This window comes from Anolis carolinensis, chromosome 3 (genome assembly GCF_035594765.1).
Source record: "Anolis carolinensis isolate JA03-04 chromosome 3, rAnoCar3.1.pri, whole genome shotgun sequence".
Taxonomy (NCBI): Eukaryota; Metazoa; Chordata; class Lepidosauria; order Squamata; family Dactyloidae; genus Anolis; species Anolis carolinensis.
This window is the reverse complement of record NC_085843.1, coordinates 98045927-98059576: the sequence shown is the minus strand read 5'-3', so window position 1 is coordinate 98059576 and position 13650 is coordinate 98045927. Positions and strand designations below refer to the sequence as shown.

General features: G+C 37.2%; 1 protein-coding gene across 2 annotated transcripts in view; it reads left to right on the top strand.

The window, feature by feature from the left end:
• Nucleotides 1-13650, top strand: part of cdkl5 (cyclin dependent kinase like 5) — a 117538-nt gene that overhangs the window by 72137 nt on the left and 31751 nt on the right. For both annotated transcript variants that reach the window (XM_008107287.3, XM_003218901.4), the window contains exons 8-9: nt 1942-2032; nt 8161-8350. In XM_008107287.3, coding sequence (XP_008105494.2) covers nt 1942-2032; nt 8161-8350 — 281 coding nt within the window. The remainder of the gene's footprint in view (nt 1-1941; nt 2033-8160; nt 8351-13650) is intronic.

Sequence of the window (13650 nt, the reverse complement as noted above, 5' to 3'; positions counted from 1 at the left end):
GCACAAGTTTTTTGACAGAGGAAAGGGTTATGGGAAAGATTCCTTAGAGGTAGAAAGTGTAGTCTACTTTGAAGACAGATATTTAATAGGGAATAATACATTTCACTGAACTCAGTAAATACAGTAGAGTCTCACTTATCCAAGCCTCACTTATCCAAGCCTCTGGGTAATCCAAGCCATTTTTGTAGTCAATGTTTTCAATATATCATGATATTTTGGTGCTAACGTCGTAAATACAGTAATTACAACATAACATTACTGCATATTGAACTACTTTTTCTGTCAAATTTGTTGTATAACATGATGTTTTGGTGCTTAATTTGTAAAATCATAACCTAATTTGATGTTTAATAGGCTTTTCCTTAATCCCTCCTTATTATCCAAGATATTCGCTTATCCAAGCTTCTGCTGGCCCGTTTAGCTTGGATAAGTGAGACTCTACTGTATTGTCAGATCATTCGGAAATGAGTACTCTTGTGTTCTCTCAGGCTGCTGCTAAAGGTAGAAATGCTATGCATACGTGCCTTTAAAGCAGGCCTGCACAATCTGTGACCCTCCAGGTGTTTTAGACTTCATCTCCCAGAATTCTTCACAACTGGCTAGGACTTCCAAACACCTAGAGTTCCAAATACCTGGAGGACCATGAATTGTGCAGGTCTGCTTTAAAGGCTGCAGTGTGTGCATGTCTGCTGCATCTTGACTGGACTGGACTGCATGCATGCGTAATTTGCAGGCAGTAGCTACTTGAACACATGTTGTGTGGGTGTGGTTTTTTTCTTGTAAGAATGTAGAAGGAAGTGTACTAGGCACAGACTAATTATGACAGATGCACTTGGTTTTTGCATTCTGGTGTTTCATTCTTCAATGCATCTGCTGTGTTGAGAGTGTTTCCCTCCCACTACTTCAGTACTCGTCATTTGAACATTTATGTAAAATGCTGCATAGGATTTTGCTTAGTCCAGGGAAAGAGCAAACTGTTTTGAATGCACGCAGATGGGTCAAATGGCACAGTGATATCAAATAATTCAGTTGTATATTTAAATTGGTTGGAAATGATCATATGGGTTGAATCTCATATTCTGTGCAGTAAAAACTTTGTATCTTACAGTTTTATATAGATGTGTTTCTGTTAATCATAATTCTTCTATTTTAAAACATGCTCCTTCTCTTATATCATCTATGTATCATAAGCAGGTGCTAAGCTTGTTCCCTTCAGTCTGCTGGAAGACTGCTTTTTACTAGAAATAACTCTCTTCCTTCCAGTAGCAAGTGAATCTCAGTCGGTTTTTTTAAAATGGCCTTTGAAGAGAAGTAGTGTTTTTTCATAACGGAGGAAACATAGTAATGCTGGAACATACTGCTTTGTGGTTATAGCTCCTAAAGGAAACCAGCCTTTTCCCACACAGTAGTGAGAAGCTTGCTACGTGAGCTTCTAGAAGGCAAGAACTGAATCCCAAATGGAAAATGCCATGGTTCTAGTGAATTATCTACATCACACATTATGCAGAAATAGTGAGATATTGGATGATTTGGATTTCTCCCACACATCCGAGCCTAGTGTAAAGAGGGATATGTGTTCTGTATTTATTACCCCTTCTCTTTTGCTTGAGATGGGGAAACGGGTTACAAGTCATGTTTTCTTTTATGCTTCTTCTGCGTAGTATACAAAACAGTTGTTCTTGTTCTTTAATACAGTTTTAATGACTGTGTAATAGGTTGTTCTCCATCTATGTTTTGAAAAGGCATCTACAGTACAGTGCTCTTGATGTAGTGTTTTAATACATAGAGGCAGGGCTGCTTCCTGCAAAATCATGATACTAATTCACAAAAACAAGCTAGATAGAGATGATTTAAGCATTTCATTTTAAGAAACTTTAAAAACTTGAGATGTTTAAAAATGTAAATGTGTTGTAAGTGATTTTCAAATCACCTTGAATGCAGGTTTTGCACGGAATTTGTCAGAAGGAAGCAATGCTAATTACACAGAATATGTGGCCACCAGGTGGTATCGTTCTCCTGAACTCTTGCTTGGGTAAGTAATCTTAGAATCTGTCAGTGGATGTTGAGTTTTTGTTAATCTTACTCATCTTATTCATTATTCCCTAATGCACATTTATTCTACTGCAGATAGAAGATATTGCTGCATTATATACTACTGCTGTATAAAGAGCACACAAATTCCTATCTTGTCTTGTCCATCTTTGATATTAGCATTAAGTCAAGTATTTTTCTCCCTCAAAGACTTAGCAATTTTGTATTCTTTAAAAATGTTGTTAAGGTATGCTTTGATAGACTTGGTACCTGATGAATTTTTTAATCTCTATATGTGGTGTACAATAGGAATGCACATGTATCCTGTAGTGTATTCTGTTTTGTTAGTGCTGCACCCAGAGGGGGGAAAAAGGGAGGAGGAGTTAGGTAACTCCCACTTATAGTGACTTTCTCTTCTGTGCCATCTTGAGAATGACAGAGGAGAAGTAACATGAAGGTTCATTCTGGGATGGCAGGAGGAGCAATCCCTCCCTCCCTAGGAAGAGAAAAAATATTTAATTGTGTATACAATTAAAGAAGTTAGGTTTATTTAGAGATTAAGGTGTGATAATAAAACTGGTAGAGAAGGGAAGGGGATTAACTGTTGCAATGGAAAAATATGAACTCCTACCTTGTCTGGTTGGTGTGTAATTGTTAAATCCAGTTATAGTGTATTGTATTACTTTTTTGCCATCCCAAAATGAATCTTCACAGCAATCTAACGTATCATTTTTCAATTTTTGTACTGAAAGTAATGCCTGCCAAGTCATAATTCCTTTATGGGACATATGCAACAGAATTCATGTGTAAAGTAATTCTTTGCATATAATATGTTACTATTCAAAATAGTGGTGATGCATTTGGGCCATCTTCAGAAAACTCTTTTGGTCACTCCCTGGACTATTGGATAGTGGCATTCCCTTGACAGGATCTGATAGCATTTACCATTTTGACTACGTCATCACAACGTCTGATCGAACAAGTGAAAGTATGAGGACACCAGATTGAGACTGTAATGCGTATGTGGCACCATTGCCCATTGCATTTGTGCTAAAACATGTGATGTTGCTAGAGAATTATTATTATTAGGGACTCAGAAGTGTATTATTGAAATGTAACTAGATTGCATTCTACTGCTTCTGAGGTCTTTTATTATGGGTAGCTCCTCAAAGTTTCTGAAGTGATATAATGTATTAGATTCAGTTCATTGTTGTCCCATGATTGAGGAAATTAGTCAAAGTCACTCCCTTGTCAGCCCAGAAGACATTCATTGTAATCCTATGTGCTGACTGCTGACATGAATTTCTTTGGTCTAGGTGAGGTGGACTCCTGCCACTCTATTCTAGGTCTCTGGGTTATACACATATGCCCAGGGCACCATCAGGGCAAGCATTCCCTAAAAATGTGTGCTTGTAGACTTCAAATGATGCCAATAGTTCCAAACACATGGGCAGTCTCTTCTCTTTCAAATAAGCTGTTAATTGAGGAGCAACCCACTTGGTGCATATTTTTCTATATTCAAGGTTGTGCATAATTGCTCAACAGTACTGTGTCCACAGCCAAATACCTCAATAATCATCTGGTCAATCAGTCTATACTAATCAAGTCGTCCCTGTTTTGATTTTCATCAAGTAACTGTCGTCAGTGGTTTGTCTTCAGCACTGGTTTTGTTTTCTTTAAACTTTTTCCTCAACTTCACACATTACTGTCATCTCTGAGCCTTCTGCAAATGTCAGCAATAGTATATCCTCAAGAACTAAATGGCTGTTCTTTGTTTCTGCTTCTTATCCATAGTAATGCAACACTATGGGGGAGGGGACAAGGGGGAGGAGATGGCCAGACAGAAGAAAAGACTGAGAGAGAAATCACCAGAGGACGGGGTAGACTTAATGGACTTTGAGAAAGTGGTAGTAGGGAAGGTAAATGAGGAAAACGATGGCAATGGCTCTAAAAATTAAAATATATTCCAATAATATAAACGGTTTTAACTCCCCCAATAAAAGAAGTAAAGTATGGCATCTAATCAAAAAAGGGAAATATGATGTGATTTGTTTACAGGAAACGCATATTATGAATAAACATGTTGCACATTTAACACAAAAAAGTTTAGGGACGACATATCATGCATCATGTTCAGAAAAAAAAAGAGGGGTAGTAACCTATGTTAACGAAAAAATTAAATCTAAAAAAGTGTTTAATGATCAAGATGGAAGGATGCTAGGGGTAAGGCTTGAAATAGAAGGGAAAATCTTACTGATTTGTAACATATATGCTCCAAACGGAAGCAAAACGCAGTTCATAGAGGGGCTGCATCAAAAAATATTGGAACAAGAATACGATGATCTTCTGATTATGGGAGACTTCAACGGAGTAGTAAACAGCAAATTAGATAAATCAGATAAGGGAAAGGGGAAAAAGGTAAAGTGGTAGGAGAATTACCCAGAAAATTTAAAGAAGTGAAAGAAGATTTAGGCTTAATTGATATATGGAGACATCAATACGCAGAAGAAAGGGATTTCACGTTTCTTTCAAACAGACATCTAACTTGGAGCCGAATAGATATGATATGGGGTACAAGAACAATAACAAATCAAGTAACCAGAGTTAAAATACTGCCCAGAACGAATTCGGATCATGCACCGATAGAAATGGTAATAGAAAGCAGAGGAAGGAGAGAGAAAGAATACAGATGGAAACTAAATGATGTATTGTTGAAAAATGAGTCGGATCAAAATAAATATAGAATGCTGCTCGAGGAATATTTCAAACTCAATAGACAGGAAGATACCCCAATAGATATAATATGGGATGCCAGTAAGGCATACATAAGAGGATTCTTGATCGAGCATAATGCTAGGATGAATAGATTAAGAAAAGCTAAACATACTAAGATTCTAAAGGAAATAGATAAGTTAGAATCAGAACTAAAGGTAAAACCCAGGGACAAAGAAATTAAATTGAAAATAGAAATAGCCAAGAAAGAATGGGACGCACTACAGGTAGAAGAAATGGGAAAAAAACTGAAATATATCAAGCAATATAATTTCGAAAACGCGAACAAAGTAGGCAAATGGCTAGCGAGGAGACTAGCAAAAAAGAGACAGGCAAATATAATAAGTAAAATCAAAGATGGAGGCAACGTATACTATAATAACGAAGGGATTGGAAAACAATTCATTAAATTTTACGAAAAATTATATTCTGAGGATAAGATCTCAAAAGACAAAGTAACACAATATCTGGGGAAGCAGGAAATCCCAAGGATTACGGAAGATCAGAGGGAGATTTTAAATAGGAAAATAACAAATGAGGAAATATATAGGGCCATCCAAAGAACTCCCCCTAATAAGGCACCGGGACCGGACGGTTTCACAATGCGGTACTACAGAATATTTCAGGAGACACTAGTCAAACCAATACAGCAGGTCATGAACAAAGCTCTAGAAGAAGGGAAAATCCCAGCCACATGGAAGGAGGCAAATATTACATTGCTTCCTAAAGACAAAGCAGATAGTACTAACGTAAAAAGTTATAGACCAATATCACTGTTGAATGCTGACTATAAAATCTTTACTAGCATACTGGCAGCCAGGCTTAAAGAGGTACTAAAAGACAGGATTAAAGAAGAGCAGGCGGGTTTTCTGCCGGGCAGACAAATGAAAGAGAACACCAGGAATATCTTGGGTGCTATAGAATATTATGATAAAAATCCTAAAAAGGAAATAGCTTTTTTATTCTTGGATGCAGAAAAAGCATTCGACAACGTTAATTGGTTTTGCATTATGGAGATACTTAGAGAAATGGATGCGGGATTCTATTTTACTAATGCAGTTAAAGCAGTTTATTGTCAACAAACGGCGAGAATAATAACAAATGGACATCTATCTAGCAGTATAAATATAGAAAAAGGTACAAGACAAGGCTGCCCGTTATCCCCGTTACTATTCATCATGACATTAGAGGTACTATTAGAATCAATTAGGAAAAACAAGGATCTCCAAGGACTAAGAATTAGAAACCACTGTCATAAAATACGTGCCTTCGCGGACGATATAGTCTGCCTGATAGAGGACCCTTTAAAACAATTTAAAATATGGTGGGAGACAATTATGAGTTTTGGTGAAGTGGCAGGACTAAAGATTAATCGGGAAAAAACAAAAATATTAATAAAAAATATGTCACAAAAGAATATAGAAAACCTGCAAAAGATATCGGGCATAGAAGTAGTAAAGAAAATAAGATACTTAGGGATAGAGTTAACAGCTAGCAATGCGCAGTTGCAAAAAAATAATTATGAGAAGAAATGGAGAGAAATGAAGGATAAAATGAAAAGATGGGGCTCCCTGAAACTCTCATTGCTAGGTAAAATAGCAGCAGTCAAAATGAAGATTCTGCCGGAGGTATTATTTTTATTTCAGAATATACCAATTTTGAGAAATAAAGGAATTATAAGAGGCTGGCAAAGAGAAATAAACAAATTTATTTGGGAAGGTAAAAAAGCCAGAATCGCCTTTAAATACCTAAAAGACGATATCAGAAGAGGTGGTATGGGTCTGCCAGATCTTTTGCTGTACTATGAAGCAGCTAGTCTAAATTGGGTTAAGGACTGGGCAACTTTAAAAGAGAACAAAACTATAGATTTGGAAGGATACGGCTTAAATAAAGGGTGGCACAGCTATCTGTGGCAGGAGAAAGCGAGAAAAGAAAAGAATTTCAAACATCATTATATAAGAGCAGCACTGTTAGAAGTATGGGAGAAGTACAAGAGAAGATTCTATACCAAGGTTCCGATGTGGTATTCCCCGATAGAAGCAGAACACAAGAGGGAATTACCCAGGAGAAGATGGCTAACGTATAGTCAGTTATTGAATACAGGGAACCAAGGGTTAAGTCTGAAAAGCTATGAAGAATTAAAGCAACTAGAGCCATCAATAACATGGCTAAACTATTGGCAAATAAAAGAAAGCTTTAAAGAAGACAATAAAATAGGATTCGAAAGGAGAGAGACTGGTTGGGATAGAGTGCTAAAAGTAGATAGGAAAACAATAAAAATACTATATCAACAACTACTAATGTGGGACACGGAAGAAGTGCAGATCAAGGAGGTAATGACGAAGTGGGCTAGAGAGGTAGGCCACACAATTAGCATGTCAGAATGGGAAAGAATATGGAACAAAAACCTAAAATACACATATGCCGCAGAAATTAAGGAGAATTGGTATAAAATCTTTTACAGGTGGTACCTCACTTCAGGTAAACTTGCTAAAATGAACAAAGGAAAAGGGGACGGTAAATGTTGGAAATGCGAGAAGCATATAGGGGACTGGATGCACATGTGGTGGAAGTGTAAAAAAGTTAAAAATTACTGGCAGACAATACATAAAGAAATGGAAAAAATAATTCAAAAGAAATTTGAGGTAAAACCAGAATATTTTCTACTAGGGATACTAGATTTTAGATGGGATTGCAATACGGAAAAACTCTTTATATATATGGTGACAGCAGCCAGGATATGCCTGGCAAAAGTATGGAAAACAAAAGAAACACCATCGAAAGAAGATTGGACTTTGAAACTTTTGGATATCCAAAATATGGATCTACTGACTCAAGCACTTAAACAAGATGGCACAACAGGCAGAGAGACAAACTGGTCGCAGTTGAGTGAATATATGAAGAAAGAAATTATGAGCTAAATATAGCATACAGTTAAAAATGAACTTAAGACTAAAAAGCGAAGAAGGAGGCTGCAGCAATGTTTATTGGAGTAGGGGATGAGGGTATGCCATGCAAAAGGACCGGAAGGCAACGGGTTTTTCTTTATCCCTTTTTTTTTTCTTTTCTTTCTTTTTCTCTTTTTTCTTTCTGCTTTTACGCCTCTTCTATTTTAACTATGTAATGTGTATGGAAAATGAATAAATAAAAGTGCAAAAAAAAAAAAAAGTAATGCAACACCTAGAGACACAGAAATTACATCAGTCATACAATAAGAATCATTTGTCTGATGGTGTAATACCATCAGATTTGGATTAATAGCTTCAGAAGAAATAGCAGGCAGGTATTACTTTCAGTATAACCCTTGTATGTGAATTACTTTGCCAAGTAGCAATGACATGGGTGTTTCCTTTTCAGAGCCCCCTATGGCAAGTCTGTGGATATGTGGTCTGTAGGTTGTATTCTTGGAGAACTGAGTGATGGACAACCATTGTTTCCTGGAGAAAGTGAAATTGACCAACTTTTTACAATCCAGAAGGTGCTAGGACCACTTCCTGCAGAGCAAATGAAGCTTTTCTACAGTAATCCCCGTTTCCATGGGCTACGGGTAATGCCTACATTTTTCATACGTATTCTCAAATAGCTAATTGTAGAAAATATGTCTACAAAATGATCTCCCTATTTGGCATTACTAATGTAGTAGCATTACTTTTATATATATGCACACATTTCAATTTCTATTTTCTACTAGCATAATAAGTGCCTAGTTATGGTTCATTATAATAGGACTCAATTGTTGGTGATGGGAAAAATACTTTCTCTATATCTGATTCCTGAGAGTTTCAGAAGTTGCAAATTGGATTATATTTACACACTTGGATCATTTGTAGACTTGGTAGTTGACAAAAGGTTGTAAACATGATTGTTTTACCCATATCTGTATACGATTTTTGATAGGATTAAAAAGAATTATAGGGAAACATTGTTCATGTTTTGATGTATAGATGAGACTTGTTCCCATTTAAACATGCCATGGTAATTTATTAGACTATGTTTTGTCCTTTGCTATTGCTAGAAAACATTAGAATGAAACAAGTACAATTCAATCAATCAAACTATATGTTAGGAATTAAAAATAAGAAAGAAAAATATTGATACCGAGAATAGAATAATTTTATTGTCATTGTACATTGTACAATTAAATTAAATGCTTTCCCCAGCACACACCACATAAAAAACATAGTCACCCCTCTTTTCTAGACAAATGGTTCATTGTGTCCAGCTTTCTATAGAGACCAGTTCATTTGATTTAATGCATACTGATGGATTTGAGCCATGTCTTGACAGAAGATTTACTTACCAAAGAAGAAGTTTGATTTAATCAGCAGAAAGAGAGAATTAAAAATGTTTTTAGATGTACTTAACAGCAACTTCTAGTTGGTCAATTTGTAAAATTAATTGCAGTTAGGAAAGTGCTAAATTGCAGTAACTTTCATTTAAAGTGCAGTAGGGCAGTACTATTATGGATACACTGCGATTCAAGAAAGATGATGATGATGATGATGATGATAAAAACTTTATTTCTACCCCACCACCATCTCTCAAAAGGGACTCAGGGCTGCTTACAAAGCACTAGTAATGGAACAATGCATACGGTGCTATAAATATAAATACATCAATATCAAAGGAAAACATAATTTACATAATCAATACATAAAACAATACCACAATAAAATCAACAACTTTTTCATTTTGTTTTTTCAGACCAAGTCTCATCCAGCTTTCAATATTATTAATACTTATTCAGCAATGGAGACAAACAGTTTGAGATGTTACTTGCTACAGTTAGAAAGTTATTCAGTTAAGAAAGGTATATTTGGGAGCACCAGGTCCTCACACTGAACTGTCATACATGCTCTAAATCTTGCAATTTGCAAAATCTATGCAATATACAAGATACCTTCACAAATGAGCAACTAGGAAAGTAAAAATTATGTGTTTATAAAACTCAATTCGAGTTCAAGGTAAGCCGTTTAACATCACAATGATCCAAATATACGCCCCAACCACAGCTGCTGAAGAATGAGAATTAGATCAGTTTTATGAGGATCTGCAGCACCTACTGGATAACACACAAAAAAGAGACATTATTTTCATTACAGGAGATTGGAATACTAAGGTGGGCAGTCAAATGATAACTGTGATCACAGGCAAGCATGGTTTGGGACAACAAAATGAAGCAGGATGTAGGCTGATAGAATTTTGCCAGGAAAACTCACTGTGTATAACAAACACTCTCTTCCAACAACCTAAAAGACGGCTTTATATATGGACTTCACCAGATGGTCAACACCGAAATTAGATTGACTACATCCTTTGCAGCCAAAGGTGGCGGACATCGATCCAGTCGGTGAAAACAAGACCTGGAGCTGACTGTAGTTCAGATCATGAACTTCTTATTGCACAATTTAGAATCAGACTAAAGAGATTGGGGAAAATACACAGACTAATTAGATATGATCTCACAAATATTCCTAGTGAATATGCAGTGGAGGTGAAGAATAGATTTCAGGGACTAGATTTAATAAATAGAGTCCCAGAAGAACTATGGACAGAAGTTCACAACATTGTACAGGAGGTGGCAACAAAGTGTGTCCCAAAGAAAAAGAAAACCAAGAAGGCAAGATGGTTGTTTGCTGAGAAAGAAGAAAGAAAGAAAGCAAAAGGAAACAGTGATAAGGGGAGATATGCCCAATTAAATGCACAATTCCAGAGATTAGCCAGAAGAGACAAGGAACTATTTTTAAACAAGCAATGCATGGAAGTGGAAGAAGACAATAGAATAGGAAGGACAAGAGACCTCTTCCAGAAAATCAGAAACATCGGAAGTAAATATCAGGCAAAAATGGACATGATCAAAAACAAAGATGGCAAGGACCTAACAGAAGCTGAAGAGATGAAGAAAAGGTGGCGAGAATATACAGAAGATCTGTATAGGAAGGATAATCATATAGAGGATAGCTTTGACTGTGTAGTGAGTGAATTAGAACCAGACATCCTGAGGAGTGAGGTTGAATGGGCCTTAAGAAGCATTGCTAACAACAAGGCAGCAGGAGATCCCAGCTGAGTTGTTTAAAATCTTGAAAGATGATTTTATCAAGGTGATGCATGCCATATGCCAGCAAATATGGAAAACACAAGAATGGCAATCAAATTGGAAAAAACCAATTTATATCCCCATACCAAAAAAGGGAAATGCTAAAAAATGCTCAAACTTTTGTACAGTGGCACTTATTTCACATGCCAGTAAAGTAATGCTCAAGATCCTGCAAGCCAGACTCCAGCAATACATGGAACAAAAGGCAGAGGAACGAGAGACCAAATTGCCAATATCCGCTAGATAATGGAGGAAGCTAGGGAGTTTCAGAAAAACATCTATTTCTGCTTTATTGACTATTCTAAAGCCTTCGACTATGTGGGTCATAATAAATTGTGGCATGTTCTTGGTGGTATGGGGATACCAAGTCACCTTGTCTATCTTCTGAGAAATCTGTATAAAGATCAAGTAGCCACAGTAAAAACAGACCACGGAACAACAGACTGGTTCAGGATTGGGAAAGGAGTACGGCAGGGCTGTATACTTTCACCCTACCTATTCAACTTGTATGGAGAACACATCATGTAACATGCGGGGCTTGAAAAATCCAAGGCTGGAGTTAAAATTTGAAGAATTTTGAAGGCATTTGAAGAATAAGCATGTGTTGGCTTCGACGCGGTCTGAATTACGGCTCTTGTATAAGGTCTGGTAGATGAATGGCATAAGCACTTTGCATTGTTTTAAACTTTGTATATTGTATTTTATGACTGTTTTAACTGTTTTAACGTTAGTTCATTGTATAACAGTGTAACGGCATCAACTGCCACTTGTAAGCCGCCCTGAGTCCCCTCGGGTGAGAAGGGCGGGGTATAAATAATTGAAATAAATAAATAAATAAATTGCTGGAAGAAACATTAACAACCTTAGATATTCAGATGATACCACTCTAAATGGCTGAAAGTGAGGAGGAGCTGAGGAGCCTTATCACCATGGTGAAAGAAGAAAGTGCAAAAGCTGGGTTTCAAGAAAACCAAGATTATGGCAACCAGACAGATTGATAACTGGCAAATAGAGGGAGAAAGCATGGAGCCTTTATATTTCTAGGCGTGAAGATCACTGCAGATGCAGACTGCAGCCAGGAAATCAGGAGACGTTTACTTCTTGGGAGGAGAGCAATGGCCAACCTCGATAAAATAGTGAAGAGTAGAGACATCCCACTGGTAACGAAGGTCTGCATAGTTAAAACAATGGTATTCCCCATAGTAACCTATGGATGTGAGAACTGGACCATAAGGAAGACTGAGTGAAGGAAGATAGATGCTTTTGAACTTTGATGTTGGAGGAAAATCTTGAGAGTGCCTTGGACTGCAAGAAGATCCAACCAGTCCATCCTCCAAGAAATAATGCCTGGCTGCTCACTGGAGGGAAGAATATCAGAGGCAAAGATGAAGTATTTTGGCTACATCATGAGAAGACAGGAAAGCTTGGAAAAGATCATGATGCTGGGGAAAATGGAAGGAAAAAGGAAAAGAGACCGGCCAAGGGCAAGATGGATGGATAGTATCCTTGAAGTGACTGACTTGACCTTGAAGGAACTGGGGGCAGCAATGACCGACAGGAAGCTCTGGCATGGACTGGTCCATGAGGTCACAAAGGGTCGGAAATGACTGAATGAATACACAACAAAAACTATGTCTGCTGGATAAACACAGGATGAGACTGACATGCTAGAACCACTGGAGGATTTAAAATAATAGAGACTCCCTTTTTAAACAAAGCAACATGTAAAACATTACACATTTCAATTCTACCTCTAATGACCTTGTCACAATATAAATGCTCCAAGCACTGAAAGCCACAGTCATTGATTAATTTACAGTTTCACAATGCCTTGCCTAATTTATTTTACCTTCAGAACCTATTCCTATACCATGGAAAGAAGCAGACAATGGTGTGAGGGCTCTGTGGAGCAGCCCCTATCTCCAAAAAGTGGAAATTTGAATGTGAGGGGCAAAAGTAGTAGGAAGTCCATAGTATTTGGGCTTCTGGCTGTTTAGAGGCATCAGGCAAGCTTAAACTGATGCATCCTCACTGCCCTTCTCTTGCTATACACGTAGAGATAGCATAAACAATCATGACTAGCTCCTACACCTGTGAAACATTGCACCACTGAATCTGCCTTTATGTGGGTAAATGTGTTTTTTAAATGTTGAGGATAGCATTTGCTTTGGGTAATATTCGGAGCTACAGATAGTTAAGACATGACTCACTCGAAAAGATAATACTTGAAAAGGTAGAAGGCAGTAGAAAAAGAAGGAGGCCCCAATCCAGATGGATAGGCTCTTATCAAGGAAGCAGTTGCCTAGGTTCAAAACCTGAGTAGGGCTGTTGAAGAGAATGTAACTTGGAGGTCTCTCGTTCATAGCGATTCCGTAAGCCCAAGTTCACTTAATGACATTTAACCAAAAACAAAAATAAACCTTTTTCATTTCACAAAGTGGGGATACTATCCCCCTTTGCACCTCCATCTGATTATCTGATTGTCTGTCAACCTGCTGCAATCTTGCACTTGCAAGATGCTGCAACAAGCAGGTTACTTTTAATAGTGTCAGGATTGCTTAGCTATACTGAATTAAAAAAATGTAGCAGACCATAGAGTAATATCAAAACTCCCTTTGAGTCCTTGGAAGTTCATTTAAATCCACCAGTATAGAAATGTGATAGAGGCAGAGTTTAACTAACCATAACAGGAGAATTAGATCATTTACATTTGCCATAGCTGGGTGGGGAAATTCATTTTGACCCCTAGA